Genomic DNA, 16,359 nt, shown 5'->3' with positions numbered 1-16,359 from the left:
CCAATTAAAAACTTCTATGCTTTAAAAAAAAAAAACCATCAATAAAGTGAAAAAGAGGGGCACCTGGGTGGCTCAGTGCATTAAAGCCTCTGCCTTCAGCTCAGGTCATGATCCCAGGGTCCTGGGATCGAGCCCTGCATTGGGCTCTCCGCTCAGGGGGGAATCTGCCTCCTCCCCTCTCTCTGCCTGCCTCTCTGCCTGCTTGTGATACTCTGTCTCTGTCAAAAAAATAAAATCTTAAAAAAAAAAAAAGTGAAAAAGAAACCCCACAGAAGCGGAGAAAATATGCGTGAGTCACCCATCAGGTCAGAGACTCGTGTCCTCTCCGAAGATCTCGTAACTACAGCAGAAACACAAATAACCTGATTAAAAAGAAGGTGAAGAGCCACGTGGACGTTTCTCCTCAAAGCAAGCGCACGCGGTTTACCAGCAGGTGCAAAGAGGCTCGACGTCGTTAACTCACAGGCAGGCTCAGGTCAAAATCCCAGGGCGGACATGAAGTCACACCCGCGGGGACGCACAGGGGCAAAGAGACCGTTGCAAGCGTGGGGGAGGAAACTGAGCCCTCGGAGGCGCTCTGCTGCTGGGGACAGGAAACAGGGCGTGCTCCGGAGGAGGACGCAGGCCGTTCCTTGGAAGGTAAACGTGGACTTAGCACGTGAGGACACAGTTGATGGCCTAGCGACGTGCCCGAGAGCAGTGAAAACATCCGTCCGCACGGCGACTTGCGTCCACATGTTCACAGCCATGTGACTCACCACGGCCAGAGAATGGAAACGATCCAAGCGAATGGTCAGCACACGCGTCCACCACGCACGGGCAGGTCACTGGGCCGCAGACAGGACCAAGGCGCCCCTGTGTGCTGCCCTGGGGACGGACCTTGAGTCCACCCGCTCAGGGAGGGACCCAGACACAAAGGCCACGCGGGGTGTGAGTCTACCTGTGTGACACGCCCAAAACAGACTCCTCCACAGACGGGAAAGGGGCTCGTGGGTGTTGGGACGGGGAACAGGGAGTGACTGCTGATCAGAAAGGGCTTCTTTGGGGGCTCATGGAATGTTCTGGAATTGACTGTGGTGATGGCCGTACAACTCAGTGAGATACAGTATAAAGTATGAACTCGAAGCTCTACGTGGGAGAACTGGGTGGTGTGTGAATTACATATCAATTATGCTTCCTTTAAAAAAGACAAAGTAGGTCAGACAATGGACAAAGGAGCAACCAATCCCCACGAGCACTAACTTTGTTGAACTCCGTGGAAAAGAATGGCCCTTCGGACAGACAGGCGTGTGACTTCCCGACTCGTCCTAACGCAACACAGAAACTTCAGCTCTTCTGACCCGGCAGCTGTTGGGATCAGAATCCCTTCCTAGAAGTCACGATTCCGAGTCTGGGAAGCCGAACCGCAGGCCCTCACGGGGCTGCCCAGTGCCGACGCTCGAGCACCCGAGCTTCATCCCAGCTGTGGCCGCGTGAGAAGCGCCAACGACCGGGGCTGTACACAAACAGCGGGATGGGGACAGGGACGAGGCTCCCAGCCACTGAGCCCTGAGGTCTCCCCAAGGCAAGGAAGAGGACGGACGGTCACAAACATCAAGAACGGGGCTTCCGCAGAGCCCCCGGGAAAATCGTTTTCCTCATGCTCTCACAGAGCAGGGGGCACAGCACCCAAGGACCCCCCCCCCGCCCCCACTGCTGGCCTCCCGCCAGAGCCCTTCAGGGAGGTGCCCTGAGCCCCGCCAGAATGGGGCCGGAGGCGAAGTCTGATCTGCGGCTGCTGCGACAGGTCCCTCCGGTCCTTGGCGGCCTGACATGGGAAAGGGGGCTTGGGCAGCTGGGCCCCTCTCATGGGGCCGGGAAGCCCTCGAAACCAGCAGAGGAACAGGGAGCAGGGGCAGCGCTGACGTCTGGAGGCGGCAGGCCGGACCATCAGCTACAGCCCGGGTGGATGGATCCAGACGGGCCCCAGAAAGCCCAGGGTCACGGTCCCACTGTCCCCCCAGTCAGCCTGCCTCGGGAATTTCTGCACCTTGAGCCAGGCGCGAGGGCAAGCTGGCTCACGGTGCGAACGCGTCTGTAACCACACACAGGGCAACCGCTCACAGTCCTGGAAAGTTCGAGGCCCTGGGGTGAGCTGCACGCCAGCTGAGGTATGCAGGGGCAGCGTGAGAGACTGGGCTGCGCCCCCTCGTGTTAGATGTGTCTGTGCTGACAGGGCCTCTGGGCCCCCGTCCTGCTGTCCTCACCACACCCAAGGCGTGCACGTGGCAGGATGAGGCCACGTGACCTCACACGCTTGCCATTGCTGTGGGGTCAAGGCCAAGTGGTTGAGCTCAGGGTCCCAGGGAGAAACCAAACCTCCCGGTCCAGGATACCCTTGTTGGGGGACAGCCACATACCATCCGTATCCCTTCTTGTGGATGAGGAAACCAAGGTCCGAGGAAGGGGAAACCACCGCCACGAGTCAGCTTAGTCCCTGGCCTCCCAAGGCGAGGGCGTCTCCCTTGGGTTCTTAAGGGTGATCTACCTGAGCCTGACATGCCTGCCCTTGGTGCCTGGCTCAGAGGAATAAACCTGCCCCTACCACGGACTGGGACCCCCTAGTTGGAAGGCCAGTGGGCCACAGGTCAGACAGGCTCCCCAAGCTGGGCGAACCGCTGGGACCCACGCGATAGTCACGTCCTTCCAACACCTTTCGGGAAACACGGTTCACCGCTTGTCCTGATGCATTCAGGAAGGTCCTGGCCCTTCTGAGGGGGCCTCGTTCCCACCCACGCCAGCACCCCCCAAGCCTAGGACGCAGGAGGCGCCCCCAGCTACTCTCACGAGGAGCACGGATGAATGGATAGAGCAATCCAGCAACAGATGACCTTCAGAGGGAGGACTCGCGGCGGGGCGGCAGGGAGGGCAGCTGGGGACCGCCCCCGGGAGAGCCCCAGGGCAGAACACCCGCAGGAGAGAGGCAGGCTTAAGAGCTCAGGAATCAATGGGTCTTGGTAGAGCCATCCCAGGATTATCAGATGCCCCATAAGTATTCACAAACGGTCCCCTAAAAAAGCGGGGGTCCCCCTCAAACCCCCATCCTGGCGAACAGCGGCACCTCTGCAGGGCCTCCGCATCGCGTCCCCACCAGGGTCTGGTCTGCGCCCCTGGACAGGCCCAGCCAGCATGAGGCCCCTCCGTGGCCCCAGGTACCCCCGGGGCCCTCGCAGCCCAGCCCAGGGGCTAGAACTCAGGGTCCCAGAGTCCCCCAGAGACAGAGTGATAGCAACTGGAGAGGAAAGTACCAGACTAACTGAGAATTAGGATGCCCCTGGGAGGTCAGCTACAGGCTGCCTGAGCTCAGATCGGGGTTGCGGGGGGACCACAGTCTCGCAGGACAGATTCTGCAAATCAGAAACACACCCGGATTCCTTCTTTCTTCACTTCGAGACTCAGCAGGTGGTTGTCACGAGGGCCCAGACAACACCCAGTGAAGCCAGCCACGACACTGGGCGGGCACTGGGCCGCGGCATCTTGCACTGGGTTGCCAGAGAAAGTCCTATTCCCACGCCTCTCCCTCCACCGCCTCCCAGGGAACGGCGTCCCTCAGTCCCCCGGCGCGTGGCGGGGGCCCTGGGCACTCACGTCGTCGTACAGGGAGCCGCTGATGTCCGCCCCGTAGATGGGGGACACGAAGGTCAGGTTCTTCCAGTACTTGCGCTCCAGGTCATCGAAGTCCTGGTGCCGCGGGGTACAGTACCTGGCGGACGAACAGCACAGCGACCATGGCCGTGGGCCGCCCTCCGGGCCCAGCTGCAGACACACTCTCCGCCCCCACCTTGGAGCCCAGCCAGGAGAACGCAGGTGTGGCCCCGGGAGAGCGATTAATTGAGGCTGAGGGGGTACGGATGGGTGGTAGGTGCCCCCCTCCCTGCCCCGGAGCGAGACCCACTTCTCTTTGGCCACCAGGCCCTGGGGCCCCCGAGTGGGAACACACAGCGAGGACCACTGGAGCAGGTGAGGGACGCGGGCTCTGAGGGTTGCCCTCTGCCCTCTGCTCTGCAATACCAGACCAGAAGCCAGGCCCTGTCTCGGGGGCCAGGACGGCAGTCACTGTGTCCCACTCTCTCTGCACCCCCAGAGCCAGGAGCCGCCAAGGGCCCCACTTCAGGGTGCCTAGAGGCCCTCAAGGTGTGGTTCCACCTCGGAGACGGGGTCCTCAGGGCCCCCATGGACACCCGTCCCCCCGTCCCCCAGCCCAGCCACGTACTTCTCGCTGTTGGCCAGGCGGCGGTACTCCCCGACAGTCATGGCCTTTTTCTGGATGTTGTACTGTGTGAAGAGGCCTGACTGGCCCGTCACCACCTGCTGGATGGGCGCTGGGATGACCACGTCATCGATGTCATCGTATGTCTGCCTGGGCTTCCACTCCTTTGGGGGGATGATCTGCGAGCGAGAGGGGAGTCAGCGGCATCTGCAGACGGGAGGCCACTCCGCCCTCCCCCAGGAGACCGTCAGCGGCTCCCCGGGCACGCACCCGGGCCCCACACCGCGGAGGCACCAGGAACCATCGCCACCCTTCCTCAGACTCCCAGGTGACCTGTGCGGGGCCGCGGGCACTGCCTGCCGGAGCACAGCCGTGCTGGCCTCCCGACACTACCCGCTGGGCCCCTACAGCTCAGTCTGGGCTCCAGGAGCTGGGAGCGGACCCCCCAGGCCCCAGGGGCAGGCCCCCCTGCATAAATGTGCGATCACAAAGCGAGCAAGTGGGGGCGGGGGGGGGCGGGACTCCCACGCTCTTGCCTGGTCAGGCGCTCTGCGGGCACACCGCCGGCTGTGGAAGTCAGCTGGGCTGGGGTCAGCACCGCAAGCCGGGCTCGGAACCGCCCCCCACCCGGGACACCTCCAAGGGGCAAAGACAGCTCTGGCTGCCAGAGGGACACTGGACAACAAAGACCGGTGAGGGCCTCCCATCGTGGGACAGAGCAGATGAGGAGACACCATAAAGGACAAGGAAACTGTAGAGAGGGGACAAGTCCTGAGTGCAAAGGAAAGAGAAGAGCTGGTGAGACACCAGAGGCCGAGAGTGGTAACACCACAAACCCTAGGAGACAAGACCCAAGAAGGTCACTCTGAGGAATAGCGCGGCTGTTTCACGGCGGCGGCGGGGCCCACAGGCGACCACCCCACCAGGAGAGCCCCCGGAGGCTGGCAGGAAGGGCTTCCGGGAAGGGCTGCCCGGAGTGGGGGTCACCGGGTATGCACTGAGCTCGCCCGACTGGCCTCTTTGCCCTCCTGCTTCCCCTCCTCTGCTGGGCGAGGTGTCGGGGCCGGGCAGGGGGGGCCTCCTGGGTACCGAGCTGGCTTCTGCGAAGGCCCCAGGGGCCAAGGGCTGGTCCCTCCCAGCCCTGGGAAGGCGTTTGCAAACAACAACTCCCCTTCTAAGATGTCCAGCGGGTCACCCAGCAGCTTTGGGAAAAGGAATTAGACTGACTGGTTTTCTGTGCGGCGGCCACGAACTCAGGAGGCCGAGGCCTCTGGCAGCTCAGGGCGAGCAAGGCAAGAACACCACGTCAATGCCCAAGGTGGCCGGCAGCTTTCAGAACGGCTGAAATTCATCTGCTGTCCCCAAGGAGTCCCCGATAGACATCAGTGCGAGAAAATGCTTTGCTTGGCCACGAAAACACTTGTTCCCCAGTCGCCAGTTAACGACGGAAAGGCGCCTCCACCGTCAGCACTCGGGGATTTACTCCTGGAGCACGAGTACGTGACAGCAGGAAGCGGAAGTCAGAGGCTCCCACCCAGGCTGACCCTGCCGCCAGAGGACACTGGGCCACACCTGGGGACCTCTGTGACTGTCACAACAGGGGGCTGCTCCCCATGGTGCCCAGGATGCCCCCAAAGGAATGACCCGCCTCGATGTCAGCAGAGCCCAGGCTGGGAACCCCGATTTAAGGTAAATGGGGATACAGCTGGTCCATCAAGGCTCTATCCGGGGACATGCCCTCTCCCTGCTCCGAGGCCCCAACGGCAATAAGCCACATGGGGTGTCCCTGTGCAGCAGGAGGTCTCGTAACAATGGGGTGCTGGGGTCAGCCTGCCAAGCGACAATTTTCTTAGATTTTCTTTTTAAAGATTTTATTTACTTATTTGACAGAGAGAGAGATCACAAGTAAGCAGCAGGGCAGGCGGGGGGGAGGGAGCAGGCTCCCTGGGACCATGACCTGAGCCGAAGGCAGAGGCTTTAACCCACTGAGCCACCCAGGCACCCCAACAATTTTCTCAGATTTTGAGGGAGAACTCTCTAGAGTCGGGTGGCCAGCTCACACACCCGAGACCAGAAACACAGCAAACACGAACGAGAAGGCCAGTGGCCCCTGCGTGGGAGACGCTCTCCCGGAGGAACGGGTGTTCTGGACCGAAGGGCTGGGAGCCTGGGCGGCTCCTGAGACACATGGGGGGCGACCCCCTCTTCACAGAGAAGTCTGTGGTGTTTCTTCCTGCTCCCCCGCCGCGCGTGTTCACCCCCCCAGTTCCATTAGGCGAAAGCTGGCCAGAAACCAAGGCTGCAAAATGAAGCAAACATGTCATCCCCAAACTGTTGGCCCCTCCTGGGAGCCTCGGGCTCCCCTGCCCGTCTCCCCCGTGGCTCACGGGCGCTGCTGTGTAGACAGCTGAGAACCCAAGAAGGGTGCTTCGGGCGCACAAACCGCACTAGCGTGGACACCCCCAGGCAGGTTCTAGAAAAGGCCCGTGACAGACAGCCACGTCCAGTGGGTCTAGGACCCCAAGCCCTCGCCTGACGCCCTCGAATCTCCACAAGGGCCGGTCTGCAGGGAGGCTCTCAGGCGGACCACCTCTGATGGCTGTCGCCGGCAGACACGTGAGGCACCCTGCCTCCCCTTGGGGCGCAGCGGGCCAGCTCCCAGAGGGCACGCCTCGGCCAAGGCTGAGAGGGTCGCACGGGCCACGCTCCCCAGGTGAAGGAGGAGGCACCAGGCCGGTGGCTCGGGGCATCTGAGCAGCGGCGTTAGAAGGTGTGGGGGATCCTATAGGAGGAAATGAAGTCAGGGGCTGGCCCTGCCCCCACACCTCCTGCTCCAAGCCATTCTGCAGGTGGCGGGACTGGTCGCTGGAGAAGGCACCAGGGCACCACCTGCCTGTGGGGACAGTCCTTAGGACTGCGCCCAAGCACCTTGGCCCCACCCACAGGACCCAGCACCACGCCCCTCCCTCACTCCCCCAACCCCAGGGCTTCCCAAGCTGCAGGCCTAGGGGGCAGGGACGTGCACAGAGCAGCCAAGGAACAAGACAAGGACACCCCAAGAGCCCCAGAGTGGGGCTCCCCATACCCTAAGAGCCTCTTCTGACTCCGGACCCTGGTCCTGCCTATACCAGCTGAATAGCCCCCAAACCCAATTCCACCGGGCCCCACGGAGCTTTTGCGGGGGGCTGGGGAACACAGCTGTGATGAAACTGAAAGCCCCTGGCGCTACTCAGATGAACGCAGAAAGGGGGCGGTCAAGACCATCGAGACCGGGGCAAGGGGATGTCGGCACCTGCAGAGCTGGCTCGGGCCAGCAGGATACCACATCCCTTCTCCAAAGAGGCCAGCAGCCCGGAAAGCCTACGGCCCCCACCCGAAACAACAGGGGTTACCCAAGGCCCTGGGCACGTGCCTGCCAAGCCCCACCTGTCCCCCCGGAGCGGCAGGGAGGCTGCCGGGGGACTCGAGGGTGCCGACATGCAGTCCTGGCCATGTGAGAGAAGGGACGTGTGTGTGTGTGTGTGTGTGTGTGTGTGTGTGTGTGTGTGGTCACCACGGCTCTGCGATCACCAGTGTCCTTCAGCCTGTGGCTAGGTGCCACAGAACTCGCACCCGCCCCACACCGCCCCTCCCCTCCCCGCACACTTGGGCAACTACCAGGGAAAGCCGTAGACAAAATCCCATGGAATAAGCTAAAAAGGAGCCCACGAAACAAAAGGTAGAAAGAAAACAGACCCAGGAAACTCCTGCCTCAGGAGACAACCAGTCCACTTTCCTTCGATCCAAATAAGCTAGTCAAAAATGATTCCACTGGGTTAGAGCTTAAAGCAGGAGCCTGGAGCAGCACAGATGAAGCGGGAAGGGGCAAAGGCAGGCAGAGGCGCATTCTGGATAGTTCTGGGAGACTGTGCCGGATAGTTCTGGGAGACTGGGTCGCAGGGGACACGGAGCCCGCAGCCACCACAGCACCGTGAGAGGAAAACTCAAGAAACGGCCAGAGCCAGTGGGCCAGCCGGGAGAGAGGAGCCCCAGATCGTGAGACAGAAGAGACGAACTGGGATGAGAGCCGCCGCGGGGGTCTCAGAGTGCCCCGGGCAGAGCCATGTGGGACAGCAACTCGCGACACCTCCCACAAGGGACTTGAACCAGAAACAGAAGGGCTCCTGCAACCCAGGAAAACTAGAAGCAGGCCAGCAACAGGAGGCAAGGCACAGGAGGCAAGCCCCCTCCACAAACGCACACCCCACACCAGGGGCCCTCGACAGGGTGGAGCAGGCGGGAAACTGTCCCCTGACAACGGACACCTGCCCGCTGGCCAGCCAGGCAGAAAACCCCCAAACCCGCCAGAACCCAGGACCCAGGGTTTCCAGCTGACGGAGTCTAAAGGGAGGAGCAAAACTACCACAGCAGTAGGGGCTCTGGTCCCCAACTGTCCGGACCTCGGAACGCCGTCTCCGTGCTGGTGTGCGAACGTGAACAAAATCAAGGGCGGGCGGTGGGGGAGGGAAGCCTGCCGCACCTCCCTGGGCTGAGATCAGAAACATAACCATAACAAGGAGGGCTTGATACCCATTAAAAAACCACCCAAACCAGGTAGGGGCAGGAAGTGGGGGACATACTCCTCTCCTCACTATCGCCAGCCGGGCTGCTTTGGTATGGCCCTGTGAGCCAAGAATGTGGAGTGTTGGTTTTTTCCATTTCAAATAGAGAAAAAAAAAACAAAACAAGAACGTTTGGGGACCAGTGAAAGTCCCGTGAAATTCACATTCCGGTGCGCGGAAGTGCACAGCCCCGCCTACCGGCTCACAGGTCTCCCCAGTGGCGGGGCTGAGTGGGGGCAGAGACGGCTCCGCCCACGAGGCTCTTTGTGGAAAAAATTCCTTGACCCCTCGCTCTTGAGAACAGAGAACAAGGCACCCCAGAGGAAGAGCTAGGCACACAGGCAGCCACCAGACGACAGGACGAGCAGGTTACAAACCCTCCAAATGATCGGGCGGGGAGCGCCACCCTCACAGCTTCCCCTGCAGCGTTCACGGTAAAGAGCAACACGGGCTACGCTTGTCTGTGTGCTCGCAGACACGGACAGGCGCACAAGCGACATGCCACGGGACGAGACACGGTTCACGGGGGCCGGTCTCCCTGGAAGCCTTCCCCGACTCCCGACACCCTCCTGTCGCCACCCGCCATGGGGTGAGCCGCGCTGTGTGGCACGGCCACGAGGCCCCCGGGGTCCATTACCCCCAGGGGCTGGCCCCGGCCATCGGCCCCCACAGGGACAGGGGCTGCAGGACTCATGTCTGCGTGCCAGGCCTACGAGAGAGCCTGGCGCGTGGGAGGAACTCTGTAACGTCCGTTGACAACGAGATGAGAGCGGCTCAGTGACCCCTGGCACGGCCATGCCAGGCCTGGGGATGCAGGGTTCCACGCAGAGCCGAGCCGGTGGAAGGCGGCGCGGGGCCTGGGGCGTCACCCACCTTGGCCAGGCCCGCCCGGTGGGCTCCCTGGGACTCGATGTAGGCCACGTATTTGTTGAAGTCCTTAAATTCCTCCATGGTTGGGCGAAACGTCATGATTTTACAGCTCGGGTTCTGGGCCCCATGATCCTCAGACCCCATGGCTGCCGCGGAGAGGCTGTCACACCTGCGAGGAGAGGACAAGAGAGTGTGAGCGTGCTACTGCGGCCACCCGCCCGGTCCTGCTAAAAATACCCGCGGCCTCGGGAACACCAGGCAGGGGCTGCGCCGCGAGGCTGGGGCGGGCGAGGAGCCTGGGAGCCGACTCCATCTCTCCACGCTGGCACAGAAAACCGAGAGGGCTGCAGCTAATTAAAAACAGAGGCGCCCTCGTTCTCCGAGCCAACGCAACCCTGGAAGCCGGAGCGCTGATTTCAAGCTGGGGCCCCGAGCAAGACAAGCCTTCCTGGTCGGGGCTTTTTCATCCAGGTGTGCCGGCGGCAGCCTCAAATCAGCGCGTGCAGTTGGCAGCCGGTGCCCGCGCTGACCGCAGCCCGTGCGGCGGGCTCTCCGGGGCGGCGAGGCTGGGCGCCGGCGTGTCTCCCTCAGCTGCAACCATGCCTGCGAGTTTGTGCGCGGGAGCCGAGAGCAGGGCCTGAGATGTCGGCCCTGAGATTCACTACAGGAGCCCACAGTGAGGCCGGGGACAGGCTCCTCTTGGGGAGGAGGGCACACACGCTCTGACGGCCCCCTCCTGTTCCAGGAGTTAAGGGGATCCAGCGAGGCAGTCGGGGACCCATCCCAAGCAGGGAGAGCTTGGGGACGGACTCTGGGGAAGGGTCCCCTGGAAAAGGTCAGAACCCAAGGGCATACAGACCTGAGAGCCCCGAAGACAATTAGCCAAACCCGATTTCCTGTGACACTCCCCCACCGCACCCCAGTAAGCGGGGCAAAGGGCAGGAAGTCCACTGGCCCTGGAAGGGGGCTGCAGTGTGGCCAAGATGCGGCCGCAGCCTCCCTGAGGCACTCCCCCTTGCAGGCACTAGAGGGCAGCAGGAGCCCAGAAAGCGCAGCTAAGGCCAGCGGTATCTGCTGGGTAGGTTCTGGGGGCCCCAGGCACCCCTTCCAGGCCCTGCCCTCAACACCCCATCCCCCACCTGCAGTGACAGCGCTAGAACCAGGAGGACAGCACTAAGGCCCTGCTCCAAAGCACGAAGACTGCCTGCCACTAAGAGCTCCTGAGGGTCCGGACGCAGGGGGCCACCGCTGTCCTGGGCTGGGACCCCACCATGGGCCTCTGCCCCGTGTACACAGCAAGTCCCCAGACTTCTCCCTAGAGGCGGCCACCAAGCGGGAGTGAGCACGGCACTGTGTGACAACAGTTCTGGGTGGAATCACAGGAAACCCCATGGGAACAGCACTGTAAAGGGAAAGGGGTTGTCGCCAGCATCCCTTCAGAGCAGCAGCATCACAGGACCCGGGCCACAGCGGGGCTGCCCAGCCAGGAGACTGCCCCACGGGAACCCAGACAGCCCCTGGGACTGACCACGCCACCCCAACCCAGCCCCCTCGCCTACAGCCGGGGCCCAGCACCTGTGTCCCCACCCAAGCCCCCAAACCACCCGGCCTCTCCCCTCCAGCCCAGATGCCACCCTGTGGGGCTCGCTTACGTCCTCCACAGCTGGCGGCAGCGCACAGCGTGTCTGTCCCGGGGGAGCTCATGGCCTGGGGGATGCCCGACTCTGACACTCTTGGGAGCATGAGCATGGCCTGAGCTGGGCGCGGTCAGCTGTGCAGGGAGCCCCAGAAGGGCGGGGTGGTGGCGAGACCTCCCCAGGCAGGGACCTCAGGTGACACATGGGGCACCAGCTCAAACTCGAGGCCAAACCGCAGCTACTGCTCATCGGCCTTCCTCTGCCCGCAGCCCATGGGCTGCCCCACACCCTGCCACCCCCACACCCTGCCACCGCACAGCGCAGCGAGCCCCCGGGGGACCCCACCAACCACCCAACCTGTGCGGGTGAGCAACCCCGCCTCCGGCTGGGTATGGTCGCCCTGGTCGCGGCTCCTGGTCCTGAGCCCTCAGCCTGCCGCAGACGGTGCCCAGGCTGGCTGGCAGCGGGCATATGAGCACAAAACAGTCCCCAGCCCTGTTGTACATGACTGATCCGGGCGACTCGTCCCCTCCACACAAGCAGCTCGTTTCACACAGTTCACAGAGGCCACCGGGGAAATCACGTGTCCAGGCCACACACGGGCAGGTGGCACAGCCCGAGTCCTCAACCCAACAGCTTCCAGATCCGGTCCGGCTGGTCCTGGCCAGCTGGCTGCTTCTCCTAGGCTAGCTCACGCGTGGCCTACAGGGGAGGGTGCACAGGCCCCTCTGAGTGCCTGGGGACAAGCGGTGTCACGTCCGGTGGGGGCTGCCCCTAGGCCCGGCGGCCACCTGGCACGGCGGGGTGGCGTGGGGGGCGGAGGGCGCTGTGCGGTACACCCACCGCGTCCCCGGGACCAGCTCGTCCCAGGCACGAGCTCCCTCGCGCATCGCAAGTCACGACGCAGAGATGAGTTTCCCGACTCGGAGGTGGCGAGAGCAGATGAGAAGACAGCAGGTGGGGCTTCTGCACATGCGCAGTGGAGAGACACGCTTCACTCTGACCGCCGGCATCACCCGGACGCAGCTCAGCGGCGGATTATGTGTGATTTTTTCCTCTGCCTTATTTGTGCCTTTGGAAATGAAGGTTTTGAGTAGGTAAATATAAAGAAGAAAATTAAAATGGTTTTATAATCCTCACACTCCATACCCCTGACACATTTTTTGAAGGCAGGCAAATAAAAATCATACGTGTACGTACTTAAGAAATGAAAAAGGAATCTCGGCAAACAGCAGCCCCGGGCCAACCTCCCCGTGCACTGGAAACATGGCAGGGGTAGAGGACCGAGTGAGCGGCACCCTGACGGACCATGCAGGCCACTCCGGAAAGACCACTGAGCTCTCCACAGGTCAGTGACACGCTGGAGAGCAGGTGCATTCCCAATGGGACGAGAAAAAGACGAACAGCCTGGTTAATTTCTCTGATGGAAATACACGCGCGGCCAACCAGCACGCAGAATGACCATCCACAGGATTAGCCTTCAAGGCCACGCAAACCCAAACCGCGATGGGAGATGCTTCGCCTCCGCTGGGAAGGCCATAATCAAAACAACAAAAACAAAACAAAATACAAAAAACAAAAAAAAAACATACAACAATTAGTGCTGGGGAGGATGTGGAGAAATCAGAACCCTGACACACAGCTGGGGGCGGCAGAGGAGATGGGGCGGCCACTGAGGAAAACAGCCTGATGGTCCCCAGAAAGTCACACCGAGAATTACCAGATGACCCAGCAATCCTATGCATCGAAAAGGGCCCAAGAGAAATAAAAATGTGCATCCGCACAAAAACGTGTGCAACCATGTTCCCAGCAGCACTGGCCACGACGGCCAAAAGGCAGAAACAACGCAGTGTCCACTGACAGATGAATGGATGCCCATGGCGTGTCCCCACCACAGGTAAGCCACCCGGCCAGGAATAGGAGGAGTGAGGCAGCTGACACGCTGCCCTGGGGGACAGACACTGAGCCCGTGCGCTCAGGGAGGGAAGCAGACACAGAAGACTGAGGTTTGGGGTTCCTTTATGGGGTGATGGAAATGTTCTGAAACTGACCATGCGGATGGTCACGCGACGCTGGGAACCCACTAGAGACCACGGAATTGTACGCGTTAAGTGGGCGAAGTCTACCTGTGAATGAGAGCTCCGTTAAGCCTGCTGCAGAAAGAGGGGGAGGTGGGTGGAGGGCGGCAGGAAAGAAAGAGGAGGAACGTTCTGCCCTTGGAGAAACAAGAGCGGATTCCCCTCCATTACCCCCCCCCACAGACGTGAGCGCCCCGTGCGTGGAAGCAGCACACCCGCGGAGACATGCAGGGATGGGGGGGGGTGTGGACAAGGGCGGGCCACCGGGTGACAGGAGGAGGCGGTGGTTCGTGTGTAGGACGTTGCTGGGTTACTTGGAGGTGCGGCTGTGACGCCTGTAATGCACTTGGAGATGCTTGGATAAAATACACACATGGGGGGACGCCTGCGGGAGGGGTTCAGTCGGCGAAGCGTCTGCCTTCAGCTCAGGTTGTGATCTCGGGGTCCTGGGATCCAGCCCTGCATCGGGCTCCCTGCTCAGCAGGAAGCCTGCTTCTCCCTCTCCTCCCCACTCATGCTGTCGCTCTGGAATAAATAAAATCTTTTTTAAAAAATAAAATAAAACACCTGCACGTGTGTAAGTACAACTAAAGCGAGCACGGCAAACACAAACACCTCTGCCCGCCAGGCCCTCCCTGGCAGCTGCCCACCAGGCCTTGCACCCCCGCCCCGCAGGCCCCCTGGGCTGCGGCCAGGCGCACCCTCTACCAGGGACCCCTTTTTCTCAGTCTCCCATGCTGGGAAGAGAAAGACCGTCCTCTGGGGAGAAAGGATGCACAGTTCGGAGGGGAGCAGGAGGGGATTTTACTTCCAAACATCTCTGGATCCGTTTCCATCCCACGCTGACAATCACCAGAAACTCCTGCATGCTCAGCGGGCCGGAAGGCGCGAAGCCCGCGTGCCTCCCCTCTCCGAGCCGGCCCTCGCACAGCCAGCACAGGGCCCCTGGGGAGCTGGGGATCCTCCTGGGCTGAGCCCACACCACGACCCACCAGGGAACAAGAGGTCTTAAGCTCTGGGGACAGAAGCTGCCAAGCCGGGGACTGACAACGTCACAGAACGGTGAGCGAGAACGTCAAAGACAGGTAAGGCAGCATGGAGTCACGTGACACCTCCATCCTGGCTGCTCCCCCAGACCCCAGCGCGCTGGGCAGCAGGGGTGTGCGTGGCCCAAATTTAACATCGAAAGCGAAGGGCGCACAGGTCACACAGAGGTCTGGGGCGAGATAAAACTCCAGGCAGAGGGAAGGACTTTGGCGGTGGCCGGGAAGGGAGGAGAGGACCGCGGGGCGCAGCAGGGGCCAGCCGACCAAACAGGCCGCGTGCGGGGAGCGTGTGCTGCGGTGGGCTGACCGGGAAGCTACTGGTGGTCCAGAGCAAGGACACAGATCCCATTTACAGCCTCAGAAAACCCCCTGTGGCTGTGGGCAAGAGACTACAGGCAGGGCCGGCCCCGCGGGCGCGAGACCTCAGTGGCCAGTCCCAGCCTGACTTTAACGCTTGGCTGTCGCCCTCCTGAATTTCTCCCGTCTTAGAACGAGGAGCATGGGGCTGCCCCTTGCCCTGGGCCCTGCAGGCTCTGCTGTCCGGCCTGGCTGCCCAGGACCAGCACGGAAACCGGCAGCCGGGGGCGGAGCTAGGGACAACAGTGGTGAGGAGGGGACTGGATGCGTTTCGGTGACAGAAGCAACAAAATTTGCCAAGGACGAGGAAGGAGGCGCCAAGTGCGGGGAAGGGGGAGACGGAGGGCACGGCGGGTGGGGGAGGTTGTTTTGGACAAGACTGTGGTGGGACTTTGCAGATGAGGTGACTTAAGGACCCTGAGAGGGGGATGAGCCCGGACCATCAGAAGAGGGAGAGAGGAGAGACGTGATGGGGGAGCAGAGGCTGGATAGATCCGAGGAAGGGGCCCCAAGCCAGAGAGAGCAGGCAGTCCCCTGAAGCCGAAAAAAATCACGAAAATCAGTTCTGCCGGAACAGCTCCAGAAGGAGTCGCCCTGCCCATGCCTTGATTTTAGCCTACAGGACTCACTCACACTCACCGCCTCCCAGAAGTGGATAAAGTCACCAGGTTCACGGCCACTGGTTAGAGCAGCCAAGGAAGCTCACGAGCCACCAGGTGAGCGTGCTTCTGGAAAGCTCTCCGCGATTTCCATGCAGTGACCTCCCCCACCTGCACCAGCCGAGGCCCTCTCACACGACGGGGACCCTGGAGCCCGCATCTCCCCGGCCCGTTCAATCCAAGTGTCACTCGACTTCCAGCCACACGCTCGGCAGGCAGGAGCCACAGGCCTGGGCCCGGCTGGGGGCTCCCGCCTCCACCCTTGCTGCTCGTCCGCACCCCAGCCAGGCCCCACCATCTGTGCAGAAACGGGGCGGCAGCCTAAAGCCAGAGGCAGCTGGGGCGTCCACCGGGCGTACCCTTTAACAGGGAGGGCGGCCTCTGGGTGGGTTCCCCGGCGACGACTTGCCTGAACCAGGCCCCCAAAACCTCGGGCAGGATTAGAAAGCCTCCCCATCTCTGCTCCTCGTTCTGAGGCTACGAGCGCGTATCCATACGCACCAGCAACCACCGACGGACACCCTCCCAATGGGTGAACTGCGAGCACGTGACTACATCTCAATAAAGCTCTTCATTTTTTAAAGGTCGTTTGTTTCTTGACCTGATGCCCTCCTGGCCACCTGCAGCCCCACCTGGAACCAATTCGACTGCACCGTGTGGGGGCAGCATCCCAGCTGTCCTGGGCAGTCCTGGGTCACCCCTCCCCACCCGGGAAGAGGAACAAGCTCGTCGTCGGCCCAGGGATGTGTCCCAAGAGCAGAGACTCTGGGCCGGACTGACCGGGGCTACCTGCTGCCACCTGGGTCACGGTCACCTAGGCCCGGGGAAGCCGTCCTGTGCCACCAAACCACACACGCTGGCA

General features: G+C 61.9%; 1 protein-coding gene across 13 annotated transcripts in view; it reads right to left on the bottom strand.

The window, feature by feature from the left end:
* Window positions 1–16,359, bottom strand: part of KDM4B (lysine demethylase 4B) — a 132,377-nt gene that overhangs the window by 76,307 nt on the left and 39,711 nt on the right. For all 13 annotated transcript variants that reach the window (XM_045990415.1, XM_045990412.1, XM_045990418.1 and 10 more), the window contains 3 exons: window positions 9,724–9,889; window positions 4,253–4,428; window positions 3,628–3,742 (listed from right to left, as the gene is read on the bottom strand). In XM_045990415.1, coding sequence (XP_045846371.1) covers window positions 3,628–3,742; window positions 4,253–4,428; window positions 9,724–9,864 — 432 coding nt within the window. In that variant the 5' untranslated portion in view covers window positions 9,865–9,889. The remainder of the gene's footprint in view (window positions 1–3,627; window positions 3,743–4,252; window positions 4,429–9,723; window positions 9,890–16,359) is intronic.

Source organism: Meles meles, chromosome 20, assembly GCF_922984935.1.
Source record: "Meles meles chromosome 20, mMelMel3.1 paternal haplotype, whole genome shotgun sequence".
Classification (NCBI taxonomy): domain Eukaryota; kingdom Metazoa; phylum Chordata; class Mammalia; order Carnivora; family Mustelidae; genus Meles; species Meles meles.
The sequence above is the reverse complement of the archived record's forward strand: the minus strand, read 5'-3'. Positions and strand labels throughout refer to the sequence as shown.